This window comes from Ranitomeya imitator, chromosome 3 (assembly GCF_032444005.1).
Source record: "Ranitomeya imitator isolate aRanImi1 chromosome 3, aRanImi1.pri, whole genome shotgun sequence".
Lineage (NCBI taxonomy): Eukaryota > Metazoa > Chordata > Amphibia > Anura > Dendrobatidae > Ranitomeya > Ranitomeya imitator.
The window spans coordinates 445,401,149-445,424,276 of record NC_091284.1 but is presented as its reverse complement, the minus strand read 5'-3'; the positions used below and the strand labels follow the sequence as shown (position 1 = coordinate 445,424,276).

Genomic DNA, 23,128 nt, shown 5'->3' with positions numbered 1-23,128 from the left:
AGTCTAAGATTCCAATGCATCTCTCTTCTGCTGAGATATCTATACCTGGCTAATGACGGAGGGATCTGTTCAATGGATGTGACTCTTAACATATTATAGTCACTGTTATGCTCCAAGAAGAAGTGTTTTGATACAGGAGTTGGGGGCTACCTGCCCTCCCTGTCGTGTGAGTTTCCTGATCTGTACCAGGCAGCATTTATCAGACAATGGCTGTATAACTTTAAAAACCAGCTGGAAATTAAGCTTGATGGGTGACTAGACTAAATGGTTGTTCCCCACCCCGCTCCATTACTGTGACAGGTCTCACCCTGTGTTCCTTGTAGAGGAAATTGGCAACAGCCTAGGTCTGGCCTTTTCAACTAGTCACCCATGTGGTTTCCGGCCACCTTTTAACCCCCTCATGACACATGACCTACAGTAACATCAAAGGTCATTTTCCTGCCTTGGACGCGGACTCACAAGCCAAGCCTGCATCTTTCCTGGCAGATGATGGATGATTTATTCAGCCATCACCTGCCTCTAACAGCCGCAGCATTTAACGAACGCAGGTGGACACGTTATTCCTTGCGCCCAATGGCGTGATCACAGCACCAAGTTCCCTAGCAGGAATATTAAATACAGTAAAAAGTAAAAAAAAAGTTTTAAAAACAAAATACAAAAGTTCAAATCACTTGCTCTTTTGGACCATTAAAAAATAAAATAAATAAATAAGAAAACAGATATATATTTTGTTTACAAGTTTCCTGAATTTTTTTTTTGAACACTGAAATAAAAAAAAAATACCTATACATGTTTTCTATCAGCGTAATCGTATTGACCTGAAGAACCATATTACCATGTCAGTTTTACTGTCTGGTGAACATGGCAAATAAAAACATTATAAATTAAATTTTTTTTTTAAATTGTGGAATTGCAATTTTTACGTGGGTTTGATGCACGTGGATTTTTGTTTACAGTGTTCCAGTGGATCAAGTGATAAAATGAATCTTGTCTTTCAAAATTACAACTCGTCCCTCAATAAAACAAGCCCTCATACGGCCATGTGAGCGGAAATATATAAAAAAAAGTTATGGATCTTGGAAGAAGGGGAGGTGAAAACGAAAAAAAAGAAAACCAGGGAAAAATAGCCCGGTCATGAAGGGGTTGAAGCATGTTTTCCTCTGAAATGTAAAGTGGCATTTTGTGTTGAATTTGGAGAAAACACTTGTTATATTAGTTATTTTGAGCTCTACATTGTTCTTATTTGATTGGTTTATTGCGAACAGCAGAAAGTTTTGTAAATGATGGTTATGCCGGTCGCCGACTTCTGTTTAAGCTGTTGCCTCTTGTAAGGACATTAGTATCTGTCCCCTGTGTAAGTCTGTGTTCCTTCCACCATCATTATATTTGAAGGGGCACACCACGCTCATGTAACCCTTTACACGACCCAGATTCGTATAGAATTCAGTTAGCCTCGCTGTGCTCACCTCCATAGAAAGTTACGTTTGGCAGAATGTTCTAAAATGTTTTTTCTTATAGTTGAACAGTGAACAGATGAGGATTGTTGGTTGCTTATTACTCATTTACTCCAGGCTGGTTTAACGGATTTTAAAATATGTTTCCTGAATTACAACATGTCACTGGCATGGGGGAAATGTAATGTTCCAATGAACATCGCTGTTATGTGGATTCTAGCTTTGCACTTAGGAGTAGGACACAGCAGGTCTTTTTATCAAGCTGTTCATAGACATTAGCAATTCAATCATCAAATGTTAATGGGTGTACAGTTTTCTGGCTGTTCCTTTTTTGTTCTCCCTGGTATTGGGCAACTCATTAGGGTCACCCTTCCCCTCACCTCCCCCATCCTCCTTTCATAGATGGAGACACATGTGCATGTGATTGCATTATATCAGGGCTAAGAGCTGTTTGCCAAAGCTGTGTTCAGTTCTCTAATGGATAATTACTTTGAGAAAATTAATTTGATAATTGCTGGACTTTTAAAACATTTTAATAAATAAAATATATTTTTTTCCAGACATTTCTCTGAAGATCCTAATTTATCAAGATGGCAGCAGAGGTATGATGTTACAATTATCTGGAAAAAATGCATTTCTTTCATGCCTTCTTTGTGCAGGTTGCAAAGTAAAACAATTAGTATAAACCTGTCAAATGAGTTTTCATTTATTTATTTTACTCACTTATATAGCGCCATTAATTCCACAGCGCTTTACAGTCGTTATCGAGTTAGATGTTTTATGTCTTTAAAGTGGTATTTTCAAGTTGTCTCTTGAGCAGCCCAGAGCTATTCAGTCTGCTTACTTCCCATTTCCCAGCAGGGAGGGCATTCATCCTTGAGTGAGAGTTCTGATGAGCAGCAGAGCATATAGCACAACTATAACGCTCAGCACAACTTCTGTTATAACACATTAAGGTATTAGTAGTCTAGGATTGAGTGAGGGATCACATTTTAGCTGCCTATTGAAGTCTAGGAAGAGGGCAGGAGAAAGGAGCAGAGGAAGAGAGAAGCAAAAAGACACACACAGATGGTGTGCCAGCTCCTGATAAGTGTTTTATTTTATCCCAATTCTGGATTCAGAGCTACACCACTTTGTACTACTATTCTCTTTGCTGCTTCTGAACATTTGCCACAGAATGACAGAAGAGTAGGAATCCCTATGTCTGAGTATACAAAGTATGGAAGACATCATAGCAGCTTGATTCCATCCACTGGCTCGGAGACAACTGAAAAATTGAGTTAGAGCCTGCAGAGAGAAAAACTGATGAAAAAGTCAACTTCAAGTCATAAAATGGCCGGAAATAGTGTTATTCCTGTAACTTAACATGGACTTAATTGGTGAGGATGATCCTCTAAGCCCAAATTCCAGGTGGGCACAAGGGCCACAGGCTTTGGTGCAGCAGGCGTGTGTCTCCTAGAAGCCACAGGCGGACACGTAGCAAAGGCAAAGTAAATGTCTTAATAAAGTCCCGGAAGCTGCAAGAGGACAGGAGACATCCTGGAAGCCGCAGGCTGTCTTGTGGCAGAGTTACTTTAAGTTTCAGACAAACAGGAAGTCCTGAAGACACATTAAGGTATTAGTAGTCTAGGATTGAGTGAGGGATCACATTTTAGCTGCCTATTAAAGTCTAGGAAGAGGGCAGGAGAAAGGAGCAGAGGAAGAGAGAAGCAAAAAGACACACACAGATGGTGTGCCAGTTCCTGATAAGTGTTTTATTTTATCCCAATTCTGGATTCAGAGCTACACCGCTTTGTACTACTATTCTCTTTGCTGCTTCTGAACATTTGCCACAGAATGACAGAAGAGTAGGAATCCCTATGTCTGAGTATACAAAGTATGGAAGACATCATAGCAGCTTGATTCCATCCACTGGCTCGGAGACAACTGAAAAATTGAGTTAGAGCCTGCAGAGAGAAAAACTGATGAAAAAGTCAACTTCAAGTCATAAAATGGCCGGAAATAGTGTTATTCCTGTAACTTAACATGGACTTAATTGGTGAGGATGATCCTCTAAGCCCAAAGTCCAGGTGGGCACAAGGGCCACGGTGTTGTGAATTCTGTGGCAGAGCTCCCTCCTGTAGTCACAAGTGGTACTTCGGCTGATTCTCTCTGTGAGCTTCCGTTGGTGGAGGAGAGTGGTACTGCGGCTTCTGAGTTTCCTTCCTCAGGTGATGTGGTGAAGTCGTTAGGTGCTGCTCTATTTAACTCCACCTAGTGCTTTGATCCTGGCCTCCAGTCAATGTTCTAGTATTGGACCTGTTTCCTCCTGGATCGTTCCTGTGGCCTGCTGCTCTGCATAGCTAAGTTCCGCTTTTGCTATTTTGTTTGCTGTTTTGTTCTGTCCAGCTTGCTTATTTGTTTTTCTTGCTTGCTGGAAGCTTTGGGACGCAGAGGGTGTACCTCCGTGCCGTTAGTTCGGTACGGAGGGTCTTTTTGCCCCCTTTGCGTGGTGTTTTGTAGGGTTTAGTGTTGACCGCAAAGTTACCTTTCCTATCCTCGCTCTGTTCAGAAAGTCGGGCCTCACTTTGCTAAATCTATTTCATCTCTACGTTTGTCTTTTCATCTTAACTCACAGTCATTATATGTGGGGGCTGCCTTTTCCTTTGGGGTATTTCTCTGAGGCAAGGTAGGCTTATTTTCTATCTTCAGGCTAGCTAGTTGCTCAGGCTGTGCCGAGTTGCATAGGGAGCGTTAGGCGCAATCCACGGCTGCCTCTAGTGTGGTTGGAGAGGATTAGGGATTGCGGTCAGCAGAGTTCCCACGTCTCAGAGCTCGTTCTATGTTTTTGGGTTATTGTCAGGTCACTGTATGTGTTCTGACTTCTATGTCCATTGTGGTACTGAATTACCAGATCATAACACCACGGGCTTTGGTGCAGCAGGCGTGTGTCTCCTAGAAGCCACAGGCGGACACGTAGCAAAGGCAAAGTAAATGTCTTAATAAAGTCCTGGAAGCTGCAAGAGGACAGGAGACATCCTGGAAGCCGTAGGCTGTCTTGTGGCAGAGTTACTTTAAGTTTCAGACAAACAGGAAGTCCTGAAGACCACTGATAGGTAGCGAATTTACTGGAAGCCACTGACAAATGCATGAAGTCCTGGAAACAAATCACTGACAGGTACTGTGTACAGACAACTAAAAGAGTTACTGGCAAGTCTTAATACTAAGATCCAGGTGTGTGTCTCAAGATGCCTTAAGTAGGCCTAGGAAATACAACACATGGGAACACGCTAAGCTACTTGGAAAGCCCGACGTGGAGCACAAGAAAGTGTAGTGGCCTGGGATGAGCGAAGCAAAGCATGGATCTGGGACAGGTGTGCAACAATTCCTCGTATACACACATCAGCTTATTCCGAACAGTGATCTTAAACAACAGGTAAACTTTAAGTAGTCATCAACAAAAAAATATGACTATATGTACAAATTAGTGTGTTATGATAATTAATGCTGCATAATAAGTACTATTGCTATCTTGTATAGCACCATTATAGGCATTCTTCTGAGGCTCATCAACACAACCTGAGATATAATTTATCCTTAACTGGGTTGATTTACTTAAAGATTTAGTTTGTTCTCTTGTTTAGTTAAGGTCACGAATAGATAAACCTCTGTGTTGACATCCATCCTGGATGACACTGCGTGGTGTCCAGTTAGTCCTGTGACTAGTCTTACACAATAGGTATCAGTCATTTGACTCGTAGTTTGTGAATTTGTTGTTTTAGATCCATTCTAGGACAGCTGCTTTTTTTATTGAGTTGAAAAAGAGAGACATGTCACTAAAATTTTGCAATAGCACATGATGTTCTGGCCAGGTATAATGCTGTACAAATTCCAGCGTAAGATTCAACTGCTTCATTTGATAGTTGACCTTGCATACCTGTAATATTACAATGTATTTTATGTGTTGCAAAAGATATTTTTCCTCACATAAATTCACAAAATATTTATTCAGATTTTGTATAATGTCTTTCAATATCATACTTATGGCTTAAAAAATTCCTAACTAAGTTTTAAGTTATTTCATTAAAAGATAAAAATGTTTGTATATAACATGCTCGTTTCATAGTTGACTTCATATCGTCTGTGCGCTACTTTGAAATCAATAAAACGTTTAAGGGGTTGTCTAAGCTAAATTCTATCTTGACTGGGGGCTTGGATTCTGTGATAACAAAGTGTGCCTTACTCATCTGCTGTCACGTGCATGGATCTAGCGCAAGCCTTTCGGTGGTCGGCATGAGAAGTGATGAGGTCCTTATTTCACCGTAACAGGACTGTTAGGTGAGTAGAACAGGACAACATCAGAGAAACATCTGATTAATCCTCCATTCAGCATCTTGCACTGGATCCACAGGGATAACACCAGGTGGATATGGCAGATTTTGTTATTCTCACAGAATCAAGATTGTATTTATCCAGCTCAACGGCAGCAGCCATTCTCAATATAGAGAGACATGTGGTGGACCAAACTGCAGTTCCTAGTGGAACAGTCACTACTCTGGTCACCATCTTGGATCCAGTCCAGGACGCTAAGTGGACCAATCTTGCAGCGGAAGTATCACAGTTTCCCTCTCGCTGTTTATTGGCCTGACTGTGCTGATTCACAGGGTGAAAGTAGGTGAGTATGGCAGATTTTGTTATTTTTAAAGAATAAAAGCTCCAAGTGAAGATAACATTTAGGCAAGACAACTTGTTTAAGGGTATGTCTATACAGGCTATAAATTGAGTGGAAAAAAAAAATCTGCTTTGTTTTTTGCCATGAACCTGTAGCAAATTCTGAATTGATATTCACCCAGTCAGAGGTACCACAATAATCCAAAAATTGCTGAATAGATCAAAGGGACCAATATAACAATAAACATCTAAAAGACACCCAAGAGCTATATACCATATTTTTCGGATTATAAAATGCACTTATTTCCCTCCAAATTTTGGAGGAAAATGTGGGTGCGTCTTATAATCCGAATGTAGCTTACCGGGGGAGGAGGGGGCTGCAGTGGAGCTGGGCCACGGGATGCAGGGTCGCTGCTGCAGGAGCCCAATGGCGGCAGGGGTGAGTCGATACTGCGGGCCCCGGGCTGGGAGGAGGGGTGTTCCAGCGGTGCGTGGCTGCGTGCCCTGGACTTTCAGAAAATATCTAGCCCGGGGCCCGCAGCATCGCTCCACTCCTGCTAGCTTCCTGCAGTAGCAACTCTCTTTCCTGTGACCACGCTCCACAGCCGCCCCCCCGGTAAGCTACCGTAAAATCGGACTATAAAATGGACCACCATTTAATGAAAACATTTTTTTTTCTATTTTCCTCCCCAAAAATTGGGGTGCGTCTTATAGTTCACAAAATATGGTACATAAAAAACCATAATAATAATCAAATGTATCTTTAAAGTGAATCTGTCACTCCATTTTTGGCCTATAAGCTGCGGCCATGGCCATCAGGGGCTTATCTACAGCATTCTGTAATGCTGTAGATAAGTCCCCCGATGTAAGCTGAAAGATAAGAAAAACAAGTTAGATTATACTCACCCAGGGGCGGTTCCAGCGAGGTCCGGTCCGATGGGCGTTGCGGTCCGGGTCCAGTGCCTCCCATCTTCATGCGATGACGTCCTCTTCTTTGCTTCCTGTCACGGCTCCTGCGCAGGCTTACTATATCTGCCCTGTTGAGGGCAGAGCAAAGTACTGCAGTGCGCAGACGCCGGGAAAGGTCAGAGAGGCCCGGCGCCTGCGCACTGCAGTACTTTACGCTGAGAATTACGCTTGCGCAGGAGCCGTGACAAAAGCAAGGAAGAGGACGTCATCGCAAGAAGATAGGATGCACCGGACCGGACCGCGACGCCCATCAGACCGCACCGGACCGCCCCTGGGTGAGTATAATCTAACCTCTTTTTCTCAGCTTTCAGGATACATCGAGGGCTTATCTACAGCATTACAGAATGCTATAGATAAGCCCCTGATGGTGGTGGCTGCAGCTTATAGGCCAAAAATGGGGTGACAGATTCTCTTTAATAAAAATACAATATTGCTGATCCTTTGCTAGTGTTTCATCTCTTCTAATCCCTTTCATGTGTCTAAACATTAGTTTTTGACCACATATGGGGCATTGCCATATTCTGGAGAAATGACTTTACAAATTGTACTGTCCACTTTCCCCTACTGTTTTTTTTTTTTTTTTTTAAACTGTTAACTGCTTTCGTCTCGATCTTGAGCTATTGCGACTTAATGGATGAACGATCTGTAGAAACCTCAATCTTGTGCAAGCCTAGATAGGTCCACTATGGTCCTCTCTGCCGTTATCTTGATAGTATCAAGCCTTCGGGTTGCTGGTCTTTCTCTTCACCTTGTTCCTTCTATTCTTTCGTCCATCATGTCCGTCTCCAGTACTTGCTGTCTTCATATGATGTGTCAAAAGTAAAACAATATATAGAGAAAGGCTAAGACAAGTTTATACATTGGCATGGAGAAGTTTGGACACCCCTGGTCATAATTACTGTTGTTGTGAACAGTTAAGCAAGTTGAAGATGAAATGATCTCTAAAAGGGCTAAAGTTATAGATCACACATTTCCTTTGTATTTTAGGCAAAAAAAAAATATATATATAGTTTCATCTTTTACATTTTAAAAATTACAAAAAGGAAAATGGGCCGATGCAACAAAGGAATGGAATGGCCCTGACATTGTCTTTGAAAGAGCTATATGCACGCATAAATAATTTGGGGGGTGAAATACTGCTGTGAGATTCTCTTTAAGCAGAATAATTCTAATTTTACATTTGTTATCACATTGTTTGCTTTTATTGTTAATGCTTCTTTTTTATTTCTTTACAGGGTGATAAGTTGTGGGGTGGAAGATTTGTTGGCAGCATAGATCCCATTATGGAAATGTTCAATTCTTCAGTGTCATATGACCAGAGGATGTGGTCAGCTGATATAAGAGGAAGCCAAGCATATGTGAAAGCACTGGAAAAAGCTGGGCTCGTGAGCAATTCTGAGATGGAACAGATTGTCACTGGCCTTGATCAGGTAATAAATAAATCACTGTGATTAACCTTGACCTGGACACACAACTTAGTCATCAGATTGAGCACATGAAGGAATGCTCAGATATGTTGATGGTTGGTTTTAACCTCTTCATGACCGATGACATATATATACGTCATCAGCCGTATCCCTGCCTTTGATGCAGGCTCCATTACCTAGCCCACATCTTTCCCTGCACTTTATGGCTGATTTAATCAGCCATCAAGTGCCTCTAACAGCTGCGGGTGGATCTGAGATAAATAAGTTAAATGCTGCTGTCAATTTTACACGGCATGTGGCATTTAACACACGCTGGCCGGAAGCACGTCACAAGTCCCACTCATTGGGGTCCTGTCACGTGATCGCCGGGCACTGATGAGCTGTACCGACAGCCGGGGGTCTATAGAAGACCCTTGTGGCTATCATTGTGAATCTCCTGTGAACTCCAGCCCGTGGCTGGCACTCATAGGAGATTGTTATTTCTGCTGTACACAGCTGCGCTGCAGCCCCGCTGTGTATACCACAGGCGATCAGACAATCGCTGCTTCAAGTCTTCTAAGGGGACTATTAAGTAAAGTAAAAAGTTATAAAAAAATTTAAAAAAACACAAAATTCAAATCACCCACCTTTTGCCTCATTAAAAATAAAACAATAAAAAAAAAACATATTTGGTTTTGCTATGTTAGGAAATGTCCGATCTATCAAAATATAAAGTAAATTAATCAGATCGGTAAACTTCGTAATGGGATAAAAATCAAAGCGCAAGAATTAGGTTCTTTTGGTTGCAGCAACATTGCAATATTAGGCGGTCAAAACATTGTATTTACACCAAAATGGTATCAATAAAAACGTCAGCGCATATACAGCGTCCACGCTATTTGGTTAGGGCTCGTCAGAGCCTTGTTGTTGGGATCCAAGTGGTCGGGGTGTCTTCGTATTTTGCACAAGCTCTATAACTTCCTATGGCCATAGAGTGCCTAGGGCACTCGTCAGGGTCAGTGATGGCAATCTTTTATTTCTAAAAAATATAGTTGGAAAGGGCACCCATTACCCTCTCGGCCCCTGTGCAGTTGAACCACCCCTGAACCTAATCTAGAAAACTTTGCTGTGAAAGATAAGGAACTGTTACTTTCACTCATATTACTCATCATTGTTAGAGTAATCGTTTGTTTCCTTTTAGATCCATGAGGAATGGTCTCAAGGCACTTTCGTCCTGACCAAAGCTGATGAAGATATTCACACTGCTAATGAGCGGCGCCTCAAGGTAACCACATTCACCTGAAAAAATGGACATAGAAATGTTCTTGCTTTTCTTTATTTTCCACTCTTGCTTGTAAATGTACATACCTACCACCTCCCCTTGAGAAAGCAAGGCTATAGAGTGGCGAAACGTGCGTCGGGGTGCCTCCAGCAGTGTGCCTCAGTCTGGGTAAGATGACCCTTTTATTCAACTTAACATAGGTTGATTTTTGTGACCATATGTAGTAAGGGAGCAGTATGGGAGAGGAATCCCCAGAGAAGATTCTACAATAGCCACTGGGCTATATTGATTAATGTCCTCCCTCCATTAACCTTCGGGAGCAGGTGGATGGACATTGTAGGTGATGGGGTCCTTAAAATATAATGTTGATTGAAGCCCTTTAGTATTACATTTAGTACTGAGTGCGGCCAGTGTTGGCGTCCTTTTTAATCACATCTTTTAAATCTTGTTTGTTAATTTACAGTATGTTTGATGGTCTGTTTCAATAAAGGTTGTTATAGAAAGTTTGCCAAAAACTCCAATGATTCTCCTTTTTGAATATCATTTTCATGGAGTTGTGTGTAAGTATCTAGGCATTAATTGCTTGGCATACTGAACAGTATGAGTCTGGGTATTTTTGCATTGATACCCTACAGCAGTGTAGATTGCCGGAATTTCATTCACAACAATAATCTTTGGTGTCCACATATTTTTGGCCATGTATGGTAGCCATCTACCATTGTATAGATTTCACTAGAAGCCTAAATCAGGGCTCCTTATTCCCCCTCCTTCCAAACAAATGCAAGGACATATTTTTATATAGTGGATATGCCTGAGTGGATTCTTCAGTAATTCCTATTTTCTTTGTTGTATGCCTAGGAACTTATAGGTGAGCCTGCAGGAAAGCTTCATACTGGACGAAGCAGAAATGATCAGGTATTGCTTCCAGCACAAATGATTTCATATACTCTGTCTCAGTTGTAGAAATTGTTCTCCTTGAGGGAATTGGTACCGATATAATTTAGGAGTAGGTCTGGAGTAGAAAATTCACATATTTGCCATATTTATACAGCATTGTTTTATTATAGAAGCACTCCTCCCATCAAAATTTTTATCCTCTTAATATATTGTGATCATCATACTATATGGCACTGCGTACTTACAATTGCTCATTTTGCCTTTCTACCAAGATAATTCTAGCTCTATTCTAGGTTTATGACATCACGTGATTAAAAACTGACTAGCTGACTCCTCAGTTCTTTGTAGATACAGGAAGACTCTTTTTTCCTGCATGCAGTGATGACTCATGCAGGAAAAAAATATTTCCTGTCTTTACATGGACCTTACAAGGATTCAGCTAGTTTTTAATCACGTGATGTCATAGACCTAGAATAGAGCTAGAATTAGCTTGGTAGAAAGGCAAAATGAGCAAGTGTAAGTACACAGTGCTATATAGTGTAATGATCGCAATATATTAAGTAGATAAACATTTTGATGGGAGCACTTCTTTAAAGAGGACCTGTTACTAGTTCAAAAGTGGACATTTTTTGCTCAGTCATTTCTGCTTCATTCTTTTTTTCAGCTCTAATACTGATCCTGCTGTCAAACAGTGCCAGTGGCACGGTCCCAGCCAACGCTCTCTATACATTGAGCGGTGACTGAAACTGTATAAGTGCCATCCCTATGACTGAAAGCCAAAAGCTTCTGGGGGGAATAAAGTTCATTTTCTGGGGGCGTGTCCTAGCTGGCCATGTGAGCGGACGCATAGAAGAGCGCTCCCGCTGCTATTGCCGCTAAAATCCTGTGCAGACACCGCTGTGGGGTCTAAATTGTGCCATACCTGCTGGCCGAAGGTGCTAGGAGCGGAGCGGTGCTAATTTGGAGGCTGGGGAAAGGAGGAGATGACCCGACGGAGGCAGAGAGATGCGGGTGCTGGGGATGCAGAAGCTATCCAAGATGGCGCCACGGTCAGAGAAGATGCCGATAAAGCTAACGCCGCATGTCAGCGGCGCATGGAGGTTGCTGCAAAGCTTAAACAGTTCGCCCGGGTGGAAGAAGCGGAGGAGGCAGAGACACTTGCCGGAGATGGATCTGATAAGGAGGAGGAGGAAGCGATCTCTGCAGGGGAGAATGAGGTACACAAGGGGGCAAGGGAAAGCACTAAGGCGGTGGTAGCAGGGGCTCCAGAAAAAGTGATGCCGGAAGGAGAGCCGACCCTGAGGGATCTTTTTGCATTAGTCTTCTCGTGTAAGCAATCCTTAAATGCCTTAACCCTCCAGATGCAGGAGGTTAAGGGGGAAACTACACAGATAAACGCTGCCCTACAAAAGATGGACAGACGCATGGGTGTAGTGGAGGATAGGGTGAGCACTGCAGAAGATCATGTAGTACAGCTGCAAAAGGCGGAGAAAAAGCTTGCTCAAGTGATATCAGAACTGGCTGCAAAAAATGAGGACCTGGAAAATAGATCCAGAAGAAACAACCTCCGTATAGTGGGGCTGTCTGAAAAAACGGAGGGGAGAAACCCTACTGAGTTTATTGAAAGTTGGCTGAGAGAGAAAATTGGGGTCGAGGTGTTGACAAAAGTTTTTGCTGTTTAGAGATCTCATAGGGTCCCGCTGCAGCCCCCTGCCCCTGGAGCTAACCCCCGTACCATGCTGGCCAAAATACTGAACTATACAGACAGGGACATTGTTCTCAGAAAGGCCAGAGAAATGGAGGATCTCACGGTTGGAGGACAGATGATTGCCATTTACCCGGATTATTCTGCTGCAGTCTAGAAACAGAGAATGAAGTTTACTGGTGTCAAGAGACGACTGAGGGAGCTGGGGGTGCAATATTCTATGTTGTTTCCCGCAAAGCTAAGAGTGGTGGCCTTTGACAAAATCCATTTTTTCTGACACCAGAGGACGCTACCCAGTGGATTGACATTAATGCTAAGAAATTAAAAGCTAAAGGAGACTGAGAATCCATGGAGACCCAGATACGTGTTATTTCTTTGTTTCTGGAGGAGGAGAACTGTTTATATAATATACTTGCTCAATAATTGGACTATTTTCAACTTTTGAGGTGTTGAGCTTGGTCATTTTCATTGATTGGCCAAATGGTGCAGTAATAGTTAATATGGAGGGAGGAGAAGGGCTTAAACGGTGTACTGCAATGATCATTCTACTTTCTCTACGTATTCAAGGGGAGTGTCCGTATTGGTTCCCGCGGGTGTGATTATGAGGAAGTGGAAGTGAATGTTGACGCGGACGGTCAATATGTGGTGGTGAAATGTACAGTAAATATATGGCGTGCTGCTGTGTGTAGCGGCGGTGTACATTCCGCCTCCCTATTCCAGCAAGAAAATTAGAGAAGTGTTGGAGCTGGTTGGACGTGGGGGCTCGATACCGCTTTTTATTATTGGAGACCTCAATAATATATGTGATGATTTTTGGGACAGAAATAAAAATATTCAGAATAGGTCTGAAGGTCACATTACTGCGTTTGGTACCTCTGTTCGGGAAATTGGTATGATTGATTTATGGAGCGTAAGATATGTTGGTGAGAGGTGGTATTCTTGTTATTCACTGGCTCATGATACCCTTTCTAGAATAGATATGGCTCTTGGCAATCGACTGTTAGACACAATGGTAGGAGACGAGAGGTATCTACCAAGGGCTCTCTCAGATTATAGTCCAATTGAGGTGGAGTTTCGATCGATGGGGACACAAGCCATAAGCAGGAGAGAGTGGAAGATTCACCCTAATTGGTTGCATAGTATGGATCTGGACAACATAAAGCGGGAGGTGGAGGAATTTTTTGTGTTTAATGAGGGGAGTGCGGATATTCTCACTATATGGGAAGCTATGAAAGCGTATTTGAGAGAGTTGCTGTTTAGAGATATCAGTAGATGTAAGCGGCGGGCAAAGCAGGCAGAGAAAGCAGCGGTAGATGGGCTACGGGAAGCGGAGGATGAGATGGCTTTACTGGGTACCCCTGAGACTGGGAAAAGGTTAAAAGAAGCTCATAATCATATGGATAAAATTATTTTGGAAAAGGCAGAGAGGAAACGGGAATTTCAGAGATTGGCTTGTTACCGGGAGGGGGAGACTGTGGGCCATATGCTGTCGCTGGTGGCTTCTGCCCAGAGGAGTACTTCGTTTGTCCATTCGCTGGTTTCAGAGAGTGGCACGAAGTTTTCGGAGACTCCGGAGATCTTGAAACTCTTCACTGAATTTTACGCAGAACTATACTCCTCTCGTGTGGATGCATCGGTGGGAGACACAGTGGCATTTTTAGAGGGACTTGAGTTGCCTAGGTTGGATGATGATAATAGGGAAAGTTTAGAGGCACCTATTACAGATGAGGCGTTGTGTCGGGCATTACAGTCTATGGCAAACGGAAAGGTGCCAGGAGTGGACGGGTTGCCTGCTGAAGTTTACAAAAGTATGGGGGAAGTGTTAGTGCCTAGATTAAGGATGGTTTTGGAGGAGGCTAAGAGTAGAGGGATTTCGCCAGCTTCCATGATAGAAGCCATAATAGTGGTAATTCCGAAGGAGGATAAAAATTTACGGCAACCTGAGTCATACCTTCCAATTTCTTTGCTCACAATGGATGTCAAGCTTCTGGCTAGGGTGTTGGTGACCCAACTAACGAGTGTTATCTCCAAACTGGTACATTCAGATCAATCTGGTTTTATGCCTGACAGATCTATGGCAGTTAATCTGAGAGGGCTTTTTATGATTGTGGAGCTGAGGGCTGACAACCATGGTCAGAGAGTTATCGCATCCTTAGATGCGCACAAGGCTTTTGATAGTGTAGAATGGGGATATTTGTGGCAGGTCTTACACTGTTTGAGCTTTGGCTCACAGTTTGTGTCTTGGATTCAGCTGCTGTATGCGCAACCAAAGGCTAGAATTAGGGTGAACTGGGAGCTATCTCACACTATAAAGCTACATAGAGGGACGAGACAGGGGTGTCCACTCTCCACTCTTTTGTTTGCTTTGGCTGTGGAACCGTTGGCCGCCAAAATTCGACAGTCTGCTGAGGTCTCTGGGTTCAAGTATGAGTCAATAGAAGAAAAGATAGTGCTATACGCGGACGATATACTACTGTTTTTGGGTGATCCAATTGCTTCCTTGGGAAGTGCCATTGGGCTTATTGAGAGATTTGGCTCTTTATCAGGGTTGACGATAAATTGGAGTAAGTCAATTTTGTTTAAAGTTGACGATGTAGGGGATGAGGTGAGTGAGTCCGTAGATGGAGGGCGACTTAAGGTAGTAAATCAATTTAAATATTTGGGGATATGGGTCTCTATGCTGGTTGCAGACTATCTGCATAAGAATCTGACTCCTGTTCTGGGGGCTCTTAAGGCGAAGGTGGGTTCTTGGATTAAATTACATTTGTCAGTGGTGGGCCGAGTCAATCTCATTAAAATGGTTCTGATGCCCAAGATATTATATGTTCTTCACAACGCGCCTATTTGACTACCACGTGGGAAATTTCAGCAGATTAACTCCTTATTCAGGAGTTTAGTATGGGGGAAACAGCATCCGATTGGAGACGCTTCAGTGACCCACGGAAGATGGAGGATTGGCTTTGCCCAACCCTGAAATATATTTTCTTGCGGCCCAGTGCCAACATTTAAAGGGCTGGGCGCATGAGGCGTCTTCCAGTGCGGTACAGTATCTGATGGAGGAGATAGCGAAAAGATGTCCAGTGATACAGTGCTTAAAGGATGAATCCTTGGGTGCGCTTGGGAAAATTTATCCAACTATATTTCTGATACATAAGCTCTGGGGTAGATTTAAACAAATTCGTGGGGTTACATGTCTGACCAGGTTTTCTCTGTTATGGTATAATAGTAATTTACCGGAGTTTATGGTGTTGGGAGTTCTACCAGAATGGCAGGCCAAGGGAATATGATATGTTTGTCAGATAGTGGAGCAGCGGGAGCTGAAATCCTTTTCCCAGTTGCAATTGGAGTATGGTCTGAAGGCTTCCGGGGAGTATCAGTATGCGCAGATGAGGCACGCGTTTGGAGCTCAAAACAGTGGGGATTGCCTTAAAATTCAAGGAGATTTGATGCTGGAATATGTGTGTGGAGAAGGGACTACGAGGGGGGTTATCTCCTCCTTATATAGAGATCTGTTACATACTTATTTATTGGGATTCCCGATCAATGTGAGGGCTAAAATGGGAAATTGGCTAGGCCGTTTGGAGGATGAAATGTGGGAACCTGTGTTGGAATGGATACCAAAATTGTCACTGAGTGAACCGTATAGGCTGTCTCAGCTCTATATTCCACATAGAGTGTATAAGTCTCCGGATGTTTTGTATAAAGCAGGGTTGCAAGCTAATTCTGAATGCCCGAGGTGCAAGAATGAAAATGCGGGAATATTTCACATGATGTGGACGTGTCCAAGACTGGCTGCTTTTTGGTTGGTGGTTTTGAGTCGTGTGGAAGGAGCTTATAGATGTGTGGTACCAAGGGAACCGGTGGTTTGTTTGCTTGGTTATGTAGACAAAATTAAAGTGGATAACACCCTGAAAATAGCAATCGCTAGATTAATATATATGGCTCGAAAGGTAATAGTGAGGAACTGGATAAAAGAGGAACCGCCTTCAAGAGGAGAATATCTTAAATATGTGAAGCATGGTCTTGCTCTGGAAAAAGGGGTTTACAAGAAAAGGGGGAAAATGAGGGTGTTTGACAAATTGTGGACCCCTTGGCTGGAAATGGACTAGAAGGCAGATAAGAATGGAAAGGCTTCGGGGGCCTCTATCTGGAGGAAGTACTAGCTACATGGTTACGGTTTGGGATAATGGCTAATGTGCATCTTTGGAGGATATGTTAATGTAGGATGGTGAGCTGTCTAAGTGGGATGGGGGTGGGAGGGGGGAAAAGTTGGGGATGTTGGGGTTTGTTCCTATTAAAACCTAAAATGAAAGTATTATTGTATTATGAATACTGTGATATTATTCTTAATAAAAATCTATCTGAGTTAAAAAAAAAAATAAAGTTCATTTTCTCCCGGCAGTGGGGCTCTCAGTGCCGGTGCTGCATTGTGTTAGAACACTTTTAACCAGCAGATTAATCCCATGATTACCTTTAAAATCTCTTTAAAGAGACACGCTTGTCTCTAGATCAACAATGCAAGAAAAATTTAGATTTAACCTGATGGACATTGGTCATATTTAACCTTTTTTTTTTTTGCTATGGTAAATTCCAGTTTGTGGTGATGTTTTTATTTTTCAATTTAGGTTGTGACTGACATGAGATTATGGCTGCGGGATTCTTGCTCTGTTTTATACCTGCATCTGACTCGTCTTATCCGGACTATGGTTGACAGGGCAGCCATGTAAGTCAAGAATACTGATGTCATTTCAATGTTGGGGGTTGCCTGATTGCGCGTAAACAAAAGTTGGCAATTTTGACAATCTAATGTATATGGGGTATAGCAAACAATGTTGAATGTGAAATTTCAGAAAAAAGGAGGATCAGCCATGTTGGATACTTTCATACACTCCTATGAGTTTTCCCTGGGAACGGGGAGCTCTGGAGCTGTAATGCAGCCACTCATTCATTCTCTTGCTACAGGTAAAGGACTGGATGCACACATATGATACTGATGGTATTTGGGCTCACTGCTTTTGGGTAAACAATATTCTGATTTATTGTGCAATTAAATGTATTTTTTAAAATGTAAATTGTAATGAGTTCCCCCATTTATTATCATTAATTTCCCATATGGTTTGAGTAAAAATAACAATTATTTCTGCCAAACAAATGATATCACACTCTTATAGCAAAAGAGCAATATATGGGAAACTTCAAGTGTTGTCTATTCTTAATGTTTAATTATGTGTCCTTATATGGTAGTTCTAGTGGAGCGGTTTCAGTTACACCCAGGTCTGTTGTCAGAGGGGGCATAAAGTCAAATTGTAGGTAGTGACCCAGCTAGAAAATTTGCATTATGGCTCAGGAACTTATCTGTTGGCTGTTTTTTTTTTTGCTATTTATTAGATTACCTGCCATCACATGGCAAGATTGTGAAATGAAGGACCACTGTCTGTAATCATAGGGTTAGTGACCTTCTCTTGCAACATACTTCGTGGCCCATTGACTCTTTCTTCTTGCAGTGTAATTGATTTGTCCTTGTACTCTGTAAAGCAAATTCTCTTTTGATGTCACATGTACAGTATACCTGAGCAACAGAATTGTATTTCATTCTGTCATTGGCATAAATAGATATGAAGAACTGCCTACCCTTGAGACATTCCACCCCAAAGTCTATGGCAGAGAAATACCTGCATAGAGTTCCCATCTTTTCTCCATGTAACCACCAAATGCATTTATCTGTGCCGCTAATTATAGACCTGTCTCTAATCTTCCCTTCATCTCTAAACTCCTCGAACGCCTGGTCCACTCCCGTCTTACCCGCTATCTCTCAGATAACTCTCTTCTCGACCCTCTTCAATCTGGTTTCCGCTCTTTACACTCTACTGAAACTGCCCTCACTAAAGTCTCTAATGACCTACTAACAGCTAAATCTAATGGTCACTACTCCATGCTAATTCTCTTGGATCTCTCTGCAGCATTTGATACTGTGGATCATCAGCTCCTCCTCACTATGCTCCGCTCCATCGGCCTCAAGGACACCGTTCTCTCCTGGTTCTCCTCCTATCTCTCTGACCGATCCTTCACTGTATGTTTCGCTGGTTCCTCCTCCTCTCACCTTCCCCTTACTGTTGGGGTTCCTCAAGGATCAGTCCTAGGCCCCCTCCTCTTCTCTTTGTATACTGCCCCTATTGGACAAACAATCAGTAGATTTGGCTTCCAGTACCATCTCTATGCTGACGACACCCAACTATACACTTCTTCTCCTGATCTCACGCCTGCCTTATTAGAAAACACCAGTGATTGTCTTACCGCTGTCTCTAGCATCATGTCCTCCCTCTATCTGAAACTAAACCTGTCAAAAACTGAACTCCTCGTGTTTTCTCCCTCTACTAACCTACCTTTGCCTGACATTGCCATCTCCGTTTGCGGTTCCACCATTACTCCAAAGCAACATGCCCGCTGCCTTGGGGTCATCCTTGATTCTGACCTTTCATTCACCCCCCACATCCGATCACTGGCTCGCTCTTCTTACCTGCATCTCAAAAACATTTCTAGAATTCGCCCTTTTCTTACTTTCGACTCTGCAAAAACTCTTACTGTTTCACTTATTCATTCTCGTCTGGACTATTGTAACTCTCTACTAATCGGCCTCCCTCTTACCAAACTCTCCCCGCTCCAATCTGTCCTGAATGCTGCTGCCAGGATCATATTCCTCACCAACCGTTACACCGATGCCTCTACCTTGTGCCAGTCATTACACTGGTTACCCATCCACTCAAGAATCCAGTACAAAACTACTACCCTCATCCACAAAGCACTCCATGGCTCAGCACCACCCTACATCTCCTCTCTGGTCTCAGTCTACCACCCTACCCGTGCCCTCCGCTCCGCTGATGACCTCAGGTTAGCATCCTCAATAATCAGAACCTCCCACTCCCGTCTCCAAGACTTTACACGTGCTGCGCCGATTCTTTGGAATGCACTACCTAGGATAATACGATTAATCCCCAATCCCCACAGTTTTAAGCGTGCCCTAAAAACTCATTTGTTCAGACTGGCCTACCGCCTCAATGCATTAACCTAACACTCCCTGTGTGGCCTATATTAAAAAAAAAAAAAAATTAATTAACTGGTTCATGCAGCTTTACATGAACACCCAAGCCTTACACTATGGCTGGTCCGAATAACTATAGCAATTGTTACCATCCACCTCTCGTGTCTCCCCTTTTCCTCATAGTTTGTAAGCTTACGAGCAGGGCCCTCACTCCTCTTGGTATCTGTTTTGAACTGTATTTCTGTTATGCTGTAATGTCTATTGTATGTACAAGTCCCCTCTATAATTTGTAAAGCGCTGCGGAATATGTTGGCGCTATATAAATAAAAATTATTATTATTATTATTATTATTTATCTGCCATGATATGATCAAATGCATGTGATCAAAGATGACTGATATGGTGAAAAATACCATAGATTTCAAGCCACATTAGGGCCATAGGCTGTCAAGCAAATATTTTTCATAATGCTGTGTGTATCTATGTATGTGTATACATATATATATACATAAACAGTTGTGCTCAAAAGTTTACATACCCCGGCAGAATTTCAGAATTTTTGCTTTTTTGGCCTTTTTTCAGAGAATATGAATGATGACACCAAAACTAAAACTTTTTCTCCACTCATGGTTAGTGGTCGGGTGAAGCCATTTATTGTCAAACTACTGTATTTTCTCTTTTTAAATCATAATGACAGCCCAAAACATCCAAATGTCCCTGATCAAAAGTTCACATAACCCATTTCTTAATGCCATGTATTGCCCCCAATAACATCAATGAAAGCTTGAAGACTTTTGTGGTAGTTGTGGATGAGGTTCTTTATTTTCTCAGATGGTAAAACTGCCCACTCTTCTTGGCAAAAAGTCTCCAGTTTCTATAAATTCCTGCGCTGTCTAGCATGAACTGCGCGATTGAGATCTCCTGTTATGATACGGTGGTCTAGGAGCAACATGGAACGAGCTCTGAAGGAAGTGGTAACTGTACTGACCACAGTCCCTAAGCTCAAAACAACACTAGAAGTAGCCGTGGAATGCTCCTAACTCTCCCTAGGCATCTCGTCACAGCCTAAGAGCTAACTACCCCTAAAGATAGAAGCAGGAAAGCTATCTTGCCTCAGAGAAAATCCCCAAAGGATAGATTAGCCCCCCACAAATAATGACTGTGAGTGGAGAGGGAAAAGACATACACAGAATGAAACCAGGATGAGCACAGGAGGCCAGTCTAACTAAATAGATAGGACAGGATGGAATACTGTGCGGTCAGTATAAAACCCTACAAAAATCCACGCAGAGTTTACAAAAAATCTCCACACCTGACTAAAGGTGTGGAGGGCAAATCTGCCTCCCAGAGCTTCCAGTAAGACAGAATTAATTCACACTGATAAGCTGGACAAACATAGAAAGCACAGAATGGATAAGTCCACAATCTATGGACAGAAAAGGGCAAGCAAAAACTAAAGGTACCGTCACACTAAACGATATCGCTAGCGATCCGTGACGTTGCAGCGTCCTGGCTAGCGATATCGTTCAGTTTGACACACAGCAGCGATCAGAATCCTGCTGTGATGTCGTTGGTCGCTGCAGAAAGTCCAGCACTTTATTTAGTCGCTGGACTTCCTGCTGACATCGCTGAATCGGCGTGTGTGACGCCGATTCAGCGATGTCTTCGCTGGTAACCAGGGTAAACATCGGGTTACTAAGCGCAGGGCCGCACTTAGTAACCCGATGTTTACCCTGGTTACCAGCGTAAAAGTAAAAAAAAACCAAACACTACATACTTACCTTCCGCTGTCTGTCCCTCGGCGCTCTGCTTCTCTGCCCTGTGTAAGCACAGCGGCCGGAAAGCAGAGTGGTGACGTCACCGCTCTGCTTTCCGGCCGCTGTTCTTACACAGGGCAGAGAAGCAGAGCGCAGAGGGACAGACAGCGGAAGGTAAGTATGTAGTGTTTGTTTCTTTTTTACTTTTACGTTGGTAACCAGGGTAAACATCGGGTTACTAAGCGCGGCCCTGCGCTTAGTAACCCGATGTTTACCCTGGTTACCGGCATAGTTGGTCGCTGGAGAGCTGTCTGACAGCTCTCCAGCGACCAAACAGCGACGCTGCAGCGATCCGGATCGTTGTCGTATCGCTGCAGCGTCGCTTAGTGTGACGGTACCTTTAGCTTAGCTGAACTGGTCAGGATAACAGGGAACTCCAAAGAGATGTGAATCCAACCAGGAACCATTTACAAGTGGCACTGGCTGAAGATAGAGCCAGACTAAAATAGCCGAGCAGAAGAGACGATAAGTGGAGGCAGCTGATGACAGCTAACTCCAAGGAGCAGCCATACCACTAGAAACCACAAGAGGGAGCCCAATAGCCGAACTCACAAAAGTGCCACTTACAACCACCGGAGGGAGCCCAAGAGCGGAATTCACAACAATCTCCGCAAAGTGGCTCAATGATATTGAGGTCAGGAGACTGAGATGGCCACTCCAGAACCTTCACTTTGTTCTGCTGTAGCCAATGACAGGCCGACTTGGCCTTTTGTTTTGGAACGTTGTCATGTTGGAACGTCCAAGTGCGTCTCATGATTTTAGGTGTTATCATTCATATTCTCCGAAAAAAGGCCAAGAAAGCAATAATTCTGCCGGGGTATGTAAACTTTTGAGTACATACAGTTAGGGCCAGAAATATTTGGACAGTGACACAATTTTCGCGAGTTGGGCTCTGCATGCCACCACATTGGATTTGAAATGAAACCTCTACAACAGAATTCAAGTGCAGATTGTAACGTTTAATTTGAAGGGTTGAACAAAAATATCTGATAGAAAATGTAGGAATTGTACACATTTCTTTACAAACACTCCACATTTTAGGAGGTCAAAAGTAATTGGACAAATAAACATAACCCAAACAAAATATTTTTATTTTCAATATTTTGTTGCAAATCCTTTGGAGGCAATCACTGCCTTAAGTCTGGAACCCATGGACATCACCAAACGCTGGGTTTCCTCCTTCTTAATGCTTTGCCAGGCCTTTACAGCCGCAGCCTTCAGGTCTTGCTTGTTTGTGGGTCTTTCCATCTTAAGTCTGGATTTGAGCAAGTGAAATGCATGCTCAATTGGGTTTAGATCTGGAGATTGACTTGGCCATTGCAGAATTTTCCACTTTTTGGCACTCATGAACTCCTGGGTAGCTTTGGCTGTATGCTTGGGGTCATTGTCCATCTGTACTATGAAGCGCCGTCCAATCAACTTTGCAGCATTTGGCTGAATCTGGGCTGAAAGTATATCCCGGTACACTTCAGAATTCATCCGGCTACTCTTGTCTGCTCTTATGTCATCAATAAACACAAGTGACCCAGTGCCATTGAAAGCCATGCATGCCCATGCCATCACGTTGCCTCCACCATGTTTTACAGAGGATGTGGTGTGCCTTGGATTATGTGCCGTTCCCTTTCTTCTCCAAACTTTTTTCTTCCCATCATTCTGGTACAGGTTGATCTTTGTCTCATCTGTCCATAGAATACTTTTCCAGAACTGAGCTGGCTTCTTGAGGTGTTTTTCTGCAAATTTAACTCTGGCCTGTCTATTTTTGGTATTGATGAATGGTTTGCATCTAGATGTGAACCCTTTGTATTTACTGTCATGGAGTCTTCTCTTTACTGTTGACTTAGAGACAGATACACCTACTTCACTGAGAGTATTCTGGACTTCAGTTGATGTTGTGAACGGGTTCTTCTTC

General features: G+C 42.9%; 1 protein-coding gene across 3 annotated transcripts in view; it reads left to right on the top strand.

The window, feature by feature from the left end:
- The window catches only part of ASL (argininosuccinate lyase), a 63,331-nt gene that overhangs the window by 4,266 nt on the left and 35,937 nt on the right, over positions 1 to 23,128 (top strand). For all 3 annotated transcript variants that reach the window (XM_069757377.1, XM_069757375.1, XM_069757376.1), the window contains 5 exons: positions 2,015 to 2,056; positions 8,309 to 8,503; positions 9,681 to 9,764; positions 10,620 to 10,676; positions 16,989 to 17,086. In XM_069757377.1, coding sequence (XP_069613478.1) covers positions 2,045 to 2,056; positions 8,309 to 8,503; positions 9,681 to 9,764; positions 10,620 to 10,676; positions 16,989 to 17,086 — 446 coding nt within the window. In that variant the 5' untranslated portion in view covers positions 2,015 to 2,044. The remainder of the gene's footprint in view (positions 1 to 2,014; positions 2,057 to 8,308; positions 8,504 to 9,680; positions 9,765 to 10,619; positions 10,677 to 16,988; positions 17,087 to 23,128) is intronic.